This window comes from Cololabis saira, chromosome 23, assembly GCF_033807715.1.
Source record: "Cololabis saira isolate AMF1-May2022 chromosome 23, fColSai1.1, whole genome shotgun sequence".
Taxonomy (NCBI): Eukaryota; Metazoa; Chordata; class Actinopteri; order Beloniformes; family Belonidae; genus Cololabis; species Cololabis saira.
In genome coordinates, this window is record NC_084609.1 from 2166532 (window position 1) to 2182288 (window position 15757).

At 43.9% G+C, this 15757-nt stretch overlaps 1 protein-coding gene across 1 annotated transcript in view; it reads left to right on the forward strand.

Moving 5' to 3' along the window:
* The first annotated feature begins 9956 nt into the window (after window positions 1-9956).
* The window catches only part of grip1 (glutamate receptor interacting protein 1), a 128877-nt gene continuing 123076 nt past the window's right edge, over window positions 9957-15757 (forward strand). The window contains exon 1 of the mRNA XM_061714321.1: window positions 9957-10082. Coding sequence (XP_061570305.1) covers window positions 9962-10082 — 121 coding nt within the window. The 5' untranslated portion in view covers window positions 9957-9961. The remainder of the gene's footprint in view (window positions 10083-15757) is intronic.

The following is a 15757-nucleotide window of genomic DNA, read 5'->3' on the forward strand; positions in this document are numbered from 1 at the left end:
CACTAACCAGTAACTACATCTCCCCTAGAGTCACTAACCAGTAACTACATCTCCCCCTAGAGTCACTAACCAGTAACTACATCTCCCTCTAGAGTCACTAACCAGTAACTACATCTCCCTCTAGAGTCACTAACCAGTAACTACATCTCCCTCTAGAGTCACTAACCAGTAACTACAACATCTCCCCTAGAGTCACTAACCAGTAACTACATCTCCCTCTAGAGTCACTAACCAGTAACTACAACATCTCCCCCTAGAGTCACTAACCAGTAACTACATCTCCCTCTAGAGTCACTAACCAGTAACTACATCTCCCTCTAGAGTCACTAACCAGTAACTACATCTCCCCCTAGAGTCACTAACCAGTAACTACATCTCCCTCTAGAGTCACTAACCAGTAACTACAACATCTCCCTCTAGAGTCACTAACCAGTAACTACATCTCCCTCTAGAGTCACTAACCAGTAACTACATCTCCCTCTAGAGTCACTAACCAGTAACTACATCTCCCTCTAGAGTCACTAACCAGTAACTACATCTCCCTCTAGAGTCACTAACCAGTAACTACATCTCCCTCTAGAGTCACTAACCAGTAACTACATCTCCCCCTAGAGTCACTAACCAGTAACTACAACATCTCCCCCTAGAGTCACTAACCAGTAACTACATCTCCCCCTAGAGTCACTAACCAGTAACTACATCTCCCTCTAGAGTCACTAACCAGTAACTACATCTCCCCCTAGAGTCACTAACCAGTAACTACAACATCTCCCCCTAGAGTCACTAACCAGTAACTACAACATCTCCCTCTAGAGTCACTAACCAGTAACTACATCTCCCTCTAGAGTCACTAACCAGTAACTACATCTCCCTCTAGAGTCACTAACCAGTAACTACATCTCCCTCTAGAGTCACTAACCAGTAACTACATCTCCCTCTAGAGTCACTAACCAGTAACTACAACATCTCCCTCTAGAGTCACTAACCAGTAACTACATCTCCCCCTAGAGTCACTAACCAGTAACTACAACATCTCCCTCTAGAGTCACTAACCCGTAACTACATCTCCCTCTAGAGTCACTAACCAGTAACTACACATCTCCCTCTAGAGTCACTAACCAGTAACTACAACATCTCCCCTAGAGTCACTAACCAGTAACTACATCTCCCCCTAGAGTCACTAACCAGTAACTACATCTCCCCTAGAGTCACTAACCAGTAACTACATCTCCCTCTAGAGTCACTAACCAGTAACTACATCTCCCTCTAGAGTCACTAACCAGTAACTACATCTCCCCTCTAGAGTCACTAACCAGTAACTACAACATCTCCCTCTAGAGTCACTAACCAGTAACTACAACATCTCCCCTAGAGTCACTAACCAGTAACTACATCTCCCTCTAGAGTCACTAACCAGTAACTACATCTCCCTCTAGAGTCACTAACCAGTAACTACATCTCCCCCTAGAGTCACTAACCAGTAACTACATCTCCCTCTAGAGTCACTAACCAGTAACTACATCTCCCTCTAGAGTCACTAACCAGTAACTACATCTCCCTCTAGAGTCACTAACCAGTAACTACAACATCTCCCTCTAGAGTCACTAACCAGTAACTACAACATCTCCCTCTAGAGTCACTAACCAGTAACTACATCTCCCTCTAGAGTCACTAACCAGTAACTACATCTCCCCTCTAGAGTCACTAACCAGTAACTACATCTCCCCCTAGAGTCACTAACCAGTAACTACATCTCCCTCTAGAGTCACTAACCAGTAACTACATCTCCCTCTAGAGTCACTAACCAGTAACTACAACATCTCCCTCTAGAGTCACTAACCAGTAACTACAACATCTCCCTCTAGAGTCACTAACCAGTAACTACACATCTCCCTCTAGAGTCACTAACCAGTAACTACATCTCCCCTCTAGAGTCACTAACCAGTAACTACATCTCCCTCTAGAGTCACTAACCAGTAACTACAACATCTCCCCCTAGAGTCACTAACCAGTAACTACATCTCCCTCTAGAGTCACTAACCAGTAACTACATCTCCCTCTAGAGTCACTAACCAGTAACTACAACATCTCCCTCTAGAGTCACTAACCAGTAACTACAACATCTCCCTCTAGAGTCACTAACCAGTAACTACAACATCTCCCTCTAGAGTCACTAACCAGTAACTACATCTCCCTCTAGAGTCACTAACCAGTAACTACAACATCTCCCCTAGAGTCACTAACCAGTAACTACATCTCCCTCTAGAGTCACTAACCAGTAACTACAACATCTCCCTCTAGAGTCACTAACCAGTAACTACATCTCCCTCTAGAGTCACTAACCAGTAACTACATCTCCCTCTAGAGTCACTAACCAGTAACTAACATCTCCCTCTAGAGTCACTAACCAGTAACTACATCTCCCTCTAGAGTCACTAACCAGTAACTACAACATCTCCCTCTAGAGTCACTAACCAGTAACTACATCTCCCCCTAGAGTCACTAACCAGTAACTACATCTCCCTCTAGAGTCACTAACCAGTAACTACATCTCCCTCTAGAGTCACTAACCAGTAACTACAACATCTCCCTCTAGAGTCACTAACCAGTAACTACATCTCCCTCTAGAGTCACTAACCAGTAACTACAACATCTCCCTCTAGAGTCACTAACCAGTAACTACAACATCTCCCTCTAGAGTCACTAACCAGTAACTACATCTCCCTCTAGAGTCACTAACCAGTAACTACATCTCCCTCTAGAGTCACTAACCAGTAACTACAACATCTCCCTCTAGAGTCACTAACCAGTAACTACATCTCCCTCTAGAGTCACTAACCAGTAACTACAACATCTCCCTCTAGAGTCACTAACCAGTAACTACATCTCCCTCTAGAGTCACTAACCAGTAACTACATCTCCCTCTAGAGTCACTAACCAGTAACTACAACATCTCCCTCTAGAGTCACTAACCAGTAACTACAACATCTCCCCCTAGAGTCACTAACCAGTAACTACATCTCCCTCTAGAGTCACTAACCAGTAACTAACATCTCCCTCTAGAGTCACTAACCAGTAACTACATCTCCCTCTAGAGTCACTAACCAGTAACTACAACATCTCCCTCTAGAGTCACTAACCAGTAACTACAACATCTCCCTCTAGAGTCACTAACCAGTAACTACATCTCCCCCTAGAGTCACTAACCAGTAACTACATCTCCCCCTAGAGTCACTAACCAGTAACTACAACATCTCCCCCTAGAGTCACTAACCAGTAACTACATCTCCCTCTAGAGTCACTAACCAGTAACTACAACATCTCCCTCTAGAGTCACTAACCAGTAACTACATCTCCCCCTAGAGTCACTAACCAGTAACTACAACATCTCCCCCTAGAGTCACTAACCAGTAACTACAACATCTCCCTCTAGAGTCACTAACCAGTAACTACATCTCCCTCTAGAGTCACTAACCAGTAACTACATCTCCCTCTAGAGTCACTAACCAGTAACTACAACATCTCCCTCTAGAGTCACTAACCAGTAACTACATCTCCCTCTAGAGTCACTAACCAGTAACTATATCTCCCTCTAGAGTCACTAACCAGTAACTACAACATCTCCCCCTAGAGTCACTAACCAGTAACTACATCTCCCTCTAGAGTCACTAACCAGTAACTACAACATCTCCCTCTAGAGTCACTAACCAGTAACTACAACATCTCCCCCTAGAGTCACTAACCAGTAACTACATCTCCCTCTAGAGTCACTAACCAGTAACTACAACATCTCCCTCTAGAGTCACTAACCAGTAACTACATCTCCCTCTAGAGTCACTAACCAGTAACTACAACATCTCCCCCTAGAGTCACTAACCAGTAACTACAACATCTCCCTCTAGAGTCACTAACCAGTAACTACAACATCTCCCCTAGAGTCACTAACCAGTAACTACAACATCTCCCCCTAGAGTCACTAACCAGTAACTACAACATCTCCCTCTAGAGTCACTAACCAGTAACTACAACATCTCCCCTAGAGTCACTAACCAGTAACTACAACATCTCCCTCTAGAGTCACTAACCAGTAACTACATCTCCCCTAGAGTCACTAACCAGTAACTACATCTCCCTCTAGAGTCACTAACCAGTAACTACATCTCCCTCTAGAGTCACTAACCAGTAACTACATCTCCCTCTAGAGTCACTAACCAGTAACTAACATCTCCCTCTAGAGTCACTAACCAGTAACTACATCTCCCCCTAGAGTCACTAACCAGTAACTACAACATCTCCCCCTAGAGTCACTAACCAGTAACTACATCTCCCTCTAGAGTCACTAACCAGTAACTACATCTCCCTCTAGAGTCACTAACCAGTAACTACATCTCCCTCTAGAGTCACTAACCAGTAACTACAACATCTCCCCCTAGAGTCACTAACCAGTAACTACATCTCCCTCTAGAGTCACTAACCAGTAACTACAACATCTCCCTCTAGAGTCACTAACCAGTAACTACAACATCTCCCTCTAGAGTCACTAACCAGTAACTACATCTCCCTCTAGAGTCACTAACCAGTAACTACATCTCCCTCTAGAGTCACTAACCAGTAACTACATCTCCCTCTAGAGTCACTAACCAGTAACTACATCTCCCTCTAGAGTCACTAACCAGTAACTACAACATCTCCCCTAGAGTCACTAACCAGTAACTACATCTCCCTCTAGAGTCACTAACCAGTAACTACAACATCTCCCCCTAGAGTCACTAACCAGTAACTTACAACATCTCCCTCTAGAGTCACTAACCAGTAACTACAACATCTCCCTCTAGAGTCACTAACCAGTAACTACATCTCCCTCTAGAGTCACTAACCAGTAACTACATCTCCCTCTAGAGTCACTAACCAGTAACTACATCTCCCTCTAGAGTCACTAACCAGTAACACCATCTCCCTCTAGAGTCACTAACCAGTAACTACATCTCCCTCTAGAGTCACTAACCAGTAACTACAACATCTCCCCCTAGAGTCACTAACCAGTAACTACATCTCCCTCTAGAGTCACTAACCAGTAACTACATCTCCCTCTAGAGTCACTAACCAGTAACTACAACATCTCCCCCTAGAGTCACTAACCAGTAACTACATCTCCCTCTAGAGTCACTAACCAGTAACTACATCTCCCTCTAGAGTCACTAACCAGTAACACCATCTCCCTCTAGAGTCACTAACCAGTAACTACAACATCTCCCTCTAGAGTCACTAACCAGTAACTACATCTCCCTCTAGAGTCACTAACCAGTAACTACACCTCCCTCTAGAGTCACTAACCAGTAACTACATCTCCCCCTAGAGTCACTAACCAGTAACTACATCTCCCTCTAGAGTCACTAACCAGTAACTACATCTCCCTCTAGAGTCACTAACCAGTAACTACAACATCTCCCTCTAGAGTCACTAACCAGTAACTACATCTCCCTCTAGAGTCACTAACCAGTAACTACAACATCTCCCCCTAGAGTCACTAACCAGTAACTACAACATCTCCCTCTAGAGTCACTAACCAGTAACTACATCTCCCTCTAGAGTCACTAACCAGTAACTACACCTCCCTCTAGAGTCACTAACCAGTAACTACATCTCCCTCTAGAGTCACTAACCAGTAACTACACCTCCCTCTAGAGTCACTAACCAGTAACTACTACATCTCCCCCTAGAGTCACTAACCAGTAACTACAACATCTCCCCCTAGAGTCACTAACCAGTAACTACAACATCTCCCTCTAGAGTCACTAACCAGTAACTACATCTCCCTCTAGAGTCACTAACCAGTAACTACATCTCCCTCTAGAGTCACTAACCAGTAACTACATCTCCCTCTAGAGTCACTAACCAGTAACTACAACATCTCCCTCTAGAGTCACTAACCAGTAACTACATCTCCCCCTAGAGTCACTAACCAGTAACTACAACATCTCCCCCTAGAGTCACTAACCAGTAACTACAACATCTCCCTCTAGAGTCACTAACCAGTAACTACATCTCCCTCTAGAGTCACTAACCAGTAACTATATCTCCCTCTAGAGTCACTAACCAGTAACTACAACATCTCCCCCTAGAGTCACTAACCAGTAACTACATCTCCCTCTAGAGTCACTAACCAGTAACTACAACATCTCCCTCTAGAGTCACTAACCAGTAACTACAACATCTCCCCCTAGAGTCACTAACCAGTAACTACATCTCCCTCTAGAGTCACTAACCAGTAACTACAACATCTCCCTCTAGAGTCACTAACCAGTAACTACATCTCCCCCTAGAGTCACTAACCAGTAACTACAACATCTCCCCCTAGAGTCACTAACCAGTAACTACAACATCTCCCTCTAGAGTCACTAACCAGTAACTACATCTCCCTCTAGAGTCACTAACCAGTAACTACATCTCCCTCTAGAGTCACTAACCAGTAACTACAACATCTCCCTCTAGAGTCACTAACCAGTAACTACATCTCCCTCTAGAGTCACTAACCAGTAACTACATCTCCCTCTAGAGTCACTAACCAGTAACTACATCTCCCCCTAGAGTCACTAACCAGTAACTACAACATCTCCCCCTAGAGTCACTAACCAGTAACTACATCTCCCTCTAGAGTCACTAACCAGTAACTACAACATCTCCCTCTAGAGTCACTAACCAGTAACTACATCTCCCCCTAGAGTCACTAACCAGTAACTACAACATCTCCCTCTAGAGTCACTAACCAGTAACTACATCTCCCTCTAGAGTCACTAACCAGTAACTACATCTCCCTCTAGAGTCACTAACCAGTAACTACATCTCCCCCTAGAGTCACTAACCAGTAACTACAACATCTCCCCCTAGAGTCACTAACCAGTAACTACATCTCCCTCTAGAGTCACTAACCAGTAACTACATCTCCCTCTAGAGTCACTAACCAGTAACTACATCTCCCTCTAGAGTCACTAACCAGTAACTACAACATCTCCCTCTAGAGTCACTAACCAGTAACTACATCTCCCTCTAGAGTCACTAACCAGTAACTACATCTCCCTCTAGAGTCACTAACCAGTAACTACAACATCTCCCTCTAGAGTCACTAACCAGTAACTACAACATCTCCCCCTAGAGTCACTAACCAGTAACTACATCTCCCTCTAGAGTCACTAACCAGTAACTACAACATCTCCCTCTAGAGTCACTAACCAGTAACTACAACATCTCCCCCTAGAGTCACTAACCAGTAACTACATCTCCCTCTAGAGTCACTAACCAGAAACTACATCTCCCCCTAGAGTCACTAACCAGTAACTACAACATCTCCCCCTAGAGTCACTAACCAGTAACTACAACATCTCCCTCTAGAGTCACTAACCAGTAACTACATCTCCCTCTAGAGTCACTAACCAGTAACTACAACATCTCCCTCTAGAGTCACTAACCAGTAACTACATCTCCCCCTAGAGTCACTAACCAGTAACTACATCTCCCTCTAGAGTCACTAACCAGTAACTACATCTCCCTCTAGAGTCACTAACCAGTAACTACATCTCCCCCTAGAGTCACTAACCAGTAACTACATCTCCCTCTAGAGTCACTAACCAGTAACTACAACATCTCCCTCTAGAGTCACTAACCAGTAACTACAACAAATATTAAGTATCAGTTTGTGGTGTCGGAGAATCTTTGAGAGTACAAGTTTATGAGAGCAGTATCGGACCATATACCGATACCAGTATCTCTAGTTTTCAGTTTACTGGACACATGTTTGAAATTCTGGTTAAATATTATCTGATGCTTAAAACATGTGGACTTCTAAACTTCATCGTCGTCTCCAGGAGTTCAGGAGTTCAGGAGCTTCATCCGTGTCTCCAACGTCAGTGACGTTGTTTGGGATGTTGTGTAGGGGTGGGCAAAAATATTGATACAGCAATACATCGCGATACATAGTCTCCCGATACGATATCGATATTCAATACCAGCCAACACCATAGCCATAACACGCAGAGCACTCACCATCACCCAGGACCCCAGTCACCCCCTAAACCCGTACTTTGTGCTGCTTCCATCTGGCCGCCGGTACAGGTCCCTGACCTGGAAGAGGGTCAAGTTCAGCCGAAGCTTCGTCCCCTCTGCTATAACAGAACTAAATAGATTGCGTCGCTAAATGTGTGTTCCTGTTTAATGTGTATGGGTGGGTGATGTAATGTATGTATTTATGTATCTTGAGGTTGTGTGTGGCGTACGGGGGTGAAAACAAGTTTCCTTGCAAAGGACAAATAAAGCTGAATCTGAATCTGAATCAATGTATGTATCGCGATATATTGCCTATCAATATTTATGCCCACCCCTAGCTGCACTTTACTTTGCGATTTCAGTGTGGGTGAGACACTGCATTTTATTTTTGTCATTTTAAGTCAGGGGCAAGTAGCTGTACTGTATTTTTGTGATTTCAATTTCAGTGTGGGTGAGACACAGCATTTTATTTTGAGTATTTTATATCTAAGAATAATGCACACACTGCACTTTTCATTGTATTTCAGTGTGTTTTTTCATGCAAATATGTTGCATAATTAAAATGGAAAGTTTGAATTACATTGTTTTGACTCAGTCTGTCCAATGCATTATCACTATCATCTGATGTACATTTATACAACTTGGATTTTTAGATGTGTAATGTATTTGTAAATTTTTCGGTGAACTACAGTATGTAGAATATCGCGATATATCGGGATATATCGCATAATCGGGATATCGCAATTTGTATCGTATCGTGGCTCAAGTATGGTGATGCGTATCGTATCGTGAGGTCCTTCCCAATACCCACCCCTAATGTTGTGTGTTGCTTATCACTTCCCTTTGCTCTGTATTGGATTGCACTTTAGTTTCTCTATTTCTGTTATCTGTATCTTCTATTCACTGCATTATTAATCCGTGTTTTCACTTCGGTGACGGGGTTGGGGTTAGTCACGTTGTGAACCTGCAAACGTCCCGGTTAGGGTTAGGGTCCCGGTGCTTCAGGGAGAAACACATCTCATTGATATCGTCTCGGTCTCTGTTTGTTGTCTTGATTAATCCAGTCGCTGTCCGACTGAAAAAACTGTGACTGGTGTCGGAGAAACGGGAGAAACTCGGGTCTGAATTGTTCCGGGTTCAGGGTTCCGGGTTCGGCCCAGAAACCCGTACAGACGTCCAGGACAAACGGGAACTTCATCCTCCTCTTCCTCCTCCTGCTGGAGAGGAAGAGGAGGATGAAGGAGCAGCGTGAAAACTTCTTCTTCCTCTTCTTCGTCTCCTCTTCCTCCTCCTCTTCCTCTTCTTCTTCTCCTCTTCCTCCTCATCTTCCTCTTCTTCTCCTCCTCTTCCTCCCCCTGCTGGAGAGGAGTGTGAAGGATCAGAGAGTCCATGAAGGAAGTGGCTAATGAAGGAGAAGAAGACACAATAGAGGAGTGTGTGTGTGTGTGTGTGTGTGTGTGTGTGTGTGTGTGTGTGTGTGTGTGTGTGTGTGTGTGTGTGTGTGTGTGGTGCTGCTCTGTGATTGGCTGAGCCCGGTCACATGCACCAACAGCTGAAGGAAGATGAAGAGGAGAGTTAGGGAGAGACACAAAGAGCGAGGGATGTGTGAGCGAGCGGCTGATGCTAAGGTGTGAGAGTGTGTGTGTGTGTGTGTGTGTGTGTGTGTGAGAGTGTGTGTGTGTGTGTGTGTGTGTGTGTGTGAGAGTGTGTGTGTGTGTGTGTGTGTGTGTTTGTAGCAGCAGCACAACCAGAGGAGGAGGAGGAAACCTGATCTCTGTTCGTCAGCAGCTCGCTGCTACAGTAGCTCACGCTGGTCCTGTTCAGCCGGGTCCAGGTCCTGCTGCTGGTTCTGCTGGTTCTGGTTCTGGTTCTGGTGGTTCTGGTCCTGGTCCTGGTCCCGGTTCTGGTCCCGGTACCAGGGATGGAGCGGTTCCTGGCTCTGATGCGGCTGCTGAACCGCAGGAGGAGAGGGAGGAGGTACCGGCCCGACGAAGATTACCAGGAAGGATACGAAGACGTTTACTACTACAACACACTGATGAGTGAGTGATGGAGGGATGGAGGGAGGGAGGGGGGAGAGAGGGAGAGAGAGAGAGAGAGAGGGAGAGAGGGAGAGAGAAGGAGAGAGGTAGGGGGCGAGAGAGAGAGAGATGGAGAGAGAGGAAGGATACGAAGACGTTTACTACTACAACACACTGATGAGTGAGTGATGGAGGGATGGAGGGATGGAGGGAGGGAGAGAGAGGGAGGGAGGGGGGGAATAGAGAGAGAGAGGGAGAGAGAGAGAGGGAGAGAGGGAGGAGGTACCGGCCCGACGAAGATTACCAGGAAGGATACGAAGACGTTTACTACTACAACACGCTGATGAGTGAGTGATGGAGGGATGGAGGGATGGAGGGAGGGAGGGAGGGAGGTGGGAGAGGGAGAGAGAGAGAGAGGGAGAAAGAGAGAGAGAGAGAGAGAGGGGGGGAGAGAGAGGGAGAGGGAGAGAGAGATGGAAGGATACAAAGACGTTTACTACTACAACACACTGATGAGTGAGTGATGGAGGGATGGAGGGATGGAGGGAGGGAGGGGAGAGAGAGAGAGGGAGGGAGAGAGGGAGAGAGAGAGAGAGAGAGAGAGAGAGAGAGAGAGAGAGAGAGAGAGAGATAGTCTGACCTCCTTTATTAAGTCATTACTATGTTTGATGTTTTAGTTCAGACCCGTCCGGTATAAGAAGCTGGTTTGGTCTCTGTTGTTACATTTAACGTTCATGGCGTTTGCTGATGACATGCTGTTATCACTTTAGTCCTGGTTTTTGTTGATTTATGTTGCTTATTTGTTGCAACCTTATTCCATATGTTGTTTCAATCCACTGGAAATGAAGATGTTTGGAACTTTTGATCACATTGAATGTAAAGTGAAGTAGCATGGTAGCTTAGCGTGTGGTTGACAGCTTCCAGTTCATTCCGGTAACGGGGGGTTTGTTTGTTCCGGTTCATTGTAACGGGGGGTTTGTTTGTTCCGGTTCATTGTAACGGGGGGTTTGTTTGTTCCAGTTCATTTGTAACGGGGGGTTTGGGGTCAGAACTGCTGCTGGATTGTTAACGGTTGTACAGACCAACTCCTCGTCACGGCTCTTTACTTTAAACTGCAGCATTTCCTGTATAAACATGTGCTAATCTGAAACCTCCGATTCCAACAACATCGTCTCTCAAAGAAAAAACTAAATAAACACTCAACAAAATAAACACTCAACAAAATACACACTCAGCAAAATAAACACTCAACCAACCAATTTCACGAGTGATCCTTGTAGACGGCGTTGTCGCGACGGCGTTGCCGCGACGCCGTTGCCGTGACGACTTCTCCGGCACTCCATTTCTCCGCGGTGCTAAACCCCCCAGAGCGCTAGCTGATACTTTTGTTTAGCTTCCGGCTTTTCCGGTCACAGAGAATCAAAGAGATCAGGACAACTATTGTGTAAAAAACCAAAGCAAAAAAAATCACACACACACGAAGAAAAGAGGCTGAAAGTTCACGATTGCTTCCTGAACCGGAACTGGAAATGCGTTGCTTCCAAAAACTAATCACAGCCTCTCGGTCTGCGTTGGGTCTGCGTTGGGTCTGCGTCGCCTCGACACGTAGCTACATTTTTTGGGAGGTACGTCACCCTACGCCGTAGCCTACGCCAGTGGTCCTCAACCTTTTTTTAGTGATCTACCCCCTGTGAAATATTTTTTCAGCCAAGTACCCCCTAACCAGCGCAAAGCACTTTTGGTTTAAAAAAACACCCAAAACAGAGCACTGTGTCATCAGTAACTGATTTATTAAACATAAAAATATTGCTGCTATGCTTCAACCACGACTCCATCGTTGGTCCAGGTGATTGACAGGTTAGGTGGAACCATACAGGTGGGGGATACTCTGGGGTTTTAGGATAATAAGTTGAATAGCCTACTCCTGAAGATAAAATTCATTTTATGAATTTAGACTTATATTTTCCTCAATTATTTATGAAATATTTATTTTTAAAGGATTTTTGCATGGATGCTACTTTTTAAATATATGTATATTTTAAAATCTCACGTACCCCCAGGGGTACACGTACCCCCATTTGAGAACCACTGGCCTACGCCGTAGGGTGCGCGTCGATTTAACGCAGAACCATAATACAGGCTTGAGCCAACGGCGTGTTGACGGCGTGTTGACGGCGTGTGGCGTGTGGCATGTTGACGGCGTGTAGCTAACGGCGTGTAGCTAACGGCGTGTAGCTAACGGCGTGTAGCTAACGGCGTGTAGCTAACGGCGTCCGTTGGAGTTCCAGCAGGTTGAGTTTGAAATGCCGTGTGTTGTAACTGAGTAGAAGTTCACCAACAACCTTCATCTGCAACACACACACACACACACGCACACGCACACGCACACGCACACGCACACACGCACACACACACACACACACACACACACACACACACACACACACACACCCAGGTGGTTTGTGGGTAATGACAGACAGCTGAGGAATGTAAAACAGATGTTGCTAGTGTTTTCCAGGCAGGCAGGAACATGAAGGTGTTCAGACCCAACGACCAACCAGACGGAGATAATCTGTAAATATTAAATTAACAATTGTAGTTTAATAACATTCAAGAAGGGAGGGGAGAAGAGGAGAGTAAAGGGGTGAGGAGCGACGCTCAGCGGACCATGTTGGAGTCCTAACAGTTTACACTAGAGGCTTTACTAAACACTAACCTTTGAGGTTTGGTTTGCTCTGGACCACGTAGCTTAGCATGCTACTGCAGGTTACAGCATGTTGTTGAGATTAAAGGTTCAGCTCTACGGTGGTTTAAATCATATCTATCTGACAGATTCCAGTCTGTTCATGAACACCAGGTTTCTTCAGAACAGTGGAGGGTTCAGTGCTGGTCGGGCTGAGTAGGTACTAGTGTGTGTGTGTGTGTGTGTGTGTGTGTGTGTGTGTGTGTGTGTGTGTGTGTGTGTGTGTGTGTGTTTGTGTGTTAGTGGGGGGGTGTGTGTGTGTGTGTGCTGATCGGGCTGAGTAGGTACTAGTGTAAAAGTGCCATTAGTCTCCTGACATGCACCACATCTCTTTAACCATATCTTGTTATGGTTGGCACTTTTATTGCTTTTCTCTCTTTGGTTCCTTGTTTTTGTTTCTTGCTTTGTATTTATTAGATACCACACTCTTCAACATGCTGACACGTACATTCACCAAACATCCAAATATACGTTAGGGGGGATTAGGTTTGGCAGGAAGCGGAACCCGGCCAAAAAAACACTCATGCCGGTGTTCATCCGTTCGGTGTTCATTAGGGGTGTAACGATACACTAATCTCATGATACGGTACGATACACGATACTGAGGTCACGATAACGATACGATACGATATTATAGCAGTATTTTTTTAACAACCTTGAATGAGGAACATATGACTGGAAAAAATGGTCTTTTATTTGAAAGACACAAAATACAAAACAATGCTGTACGTTTGCCCTATTGTTACAGTTTGTAATGCTTTATAACTGTTTAAGTTTTAAAGAGAAAACCAGGCCAACCATTTTCCACAAACTGAACTAAAAGTAAATGTCAGGTTTGTATTATGCATCTTCAGTTTCATACAAGTACAAATATTTAGCCACAAACTGAATAGTTTCTCTCATGTATGACTTGACTTTTTTCTTTTCCAGAAATTTAACAACTAAAATTCAATTTATAAATAAAAGTATATAAAAAATCATAAAACAGATTGATTCATGCTCACCTTATAAGTGTAAGAGGAGATTTATTTTTGTTAAGGTTATTTCATTATTTTATAAATGTATTCTTTATATTCTGATGTAAATCAGGGACTAGTTTATCTGTAGTGATTAGTCTGTTTTAGATTGGGCGGAGTGATACGCCACAGTACGGCACTAGGTGCTGTGTTGATGTTCTAAAATCCTACACTGTTGAGCGGACATTGAAGTACACTGGAACTGACGCAGAAGTTGTCCCGTGTTTATCCTACTCACAACCCGAAAAAGGTTTAATTTAATAAGGTAAGGCTTAACTCTACACCAGACTTACATAAGTAAAGGTTCAGAGCTCAAAACGGTCCTAGTTTCTTCTGAGTGGAGTAAGATTTTGGTCCGCGGGCCGCGGTCGGCACCGTTACTAGTCAATACAATAGATTAATATTAATAACCTTGTCACCTCCACGACACCTATTGTGACGTTTTTTTATCGCGAAGATTCGTGGCACGATATATTGTTACACCCCTAGTGTTCATCTGTTCGGTGTTCATCCATTCAGTGTTCATCCATTCGGTGTTCATCCATTCTTGTTCTTTTTTTGAAAATAACACCAGTATGACGGCGTATAAATCTCACTGATGTAAAACACGTGGTTCTACCGACACGGGTGACGTTATGTTTGGCGGTTAATGAGATTAACCGAGATGACTAACAACACGCGTTGACATTACCAACTACGTTAAACACACGCTCATCATCCAGCGATATTAGCGTTCCTCAAAAGTTCTTCAAAAATAGCAGAGTGAATTGATAAAGGTAGATTGATGTGTCTTTGTGGAAAGGACTTTGCTTCAAGTTTAGCCTCATAAACGCAGAGCCACTTTTGTTGTTGTTATACATCAATCTTTTGATCTGCCCCAATAATGTAATGAGTTTGAATGAAAACACCTCAAGTTAAGGGGCTTTTCTCTGACATTTTTAGGTAAGATAAATTACTACTACCATCATTTAGCAGACGCTCTTATCCAAAGCGACTTACATCTGAGAAAACAAACGCCATTTCTAGGGCTGTAACAACGAATCGATAAAATCGATAAAAATCGATTATTAAAAGCGTTGGCAACAAATTCCATTTTCGATTGGTTGTGATGTGTGTTATCAGGTGTAATGGCATTTTTAGGTCAGAAATAAGAAAACTTCTTGGTAAGATCTTAGTTTTTTGAGTGAAGGCATTGAGAGAACAAACTGTAATGTTCAAACAAATCCTGTTTCTGATTTGTATTTTTCTTTATTTTTTATAATTTATTTATTGTTCTGACAGCTCAGGTCCCTTTTAAACAAAGTATACCTCTTTTTTGCACTTTATTTTTATATATTTGGCAGATGTAAAGCATACATGTGTATGTAAAAGCTCAGGGATGTTCAAGGAGCAGCCTGTTTGTTAACTTTCTGAAGATTATCTGAATTATCTGCACTGTGAATTTGCACTGTCAGTTCTGTTTTCCAATAAATGGTTGGAATTTAATGCTTTTTTGCTTTTTGTTTTTTTATCCGATTAATCGAAAAAATAATCGACAGATTAATCGATTATTAAAATAATCGTTAGTTGCAGCCCTAGCCATTTCTCCTGGGGAGCAATTAGGGTTATAATGCCTTGCTCAAGGGTCGGAGGTGGTTGATCCTGGTTTGAACCTGTGTCCTCGAGACCAAAGCCCAGCTCTGTAGTGTTGAGGAATTTATCAAAACCAGTTCAGAAGTCCGCTTGTGAGTAGTGAGTTTTATTCAGTAGCCGGCGGTGAGCAGACCTACACAGATCTGGGGCCTCATTTAAAATGGACTGCGTAGGAGTCATACTAAAAGTGCACGTACACTCAAAAGCCGAAAATGGCGGGCGCAAAAAAAAATCCGGATCTATAAAACCGCGTGCACGCAGACTTCCACGTAAGGTTCTCTTTATAAATCACAGTCCAGCTGGAA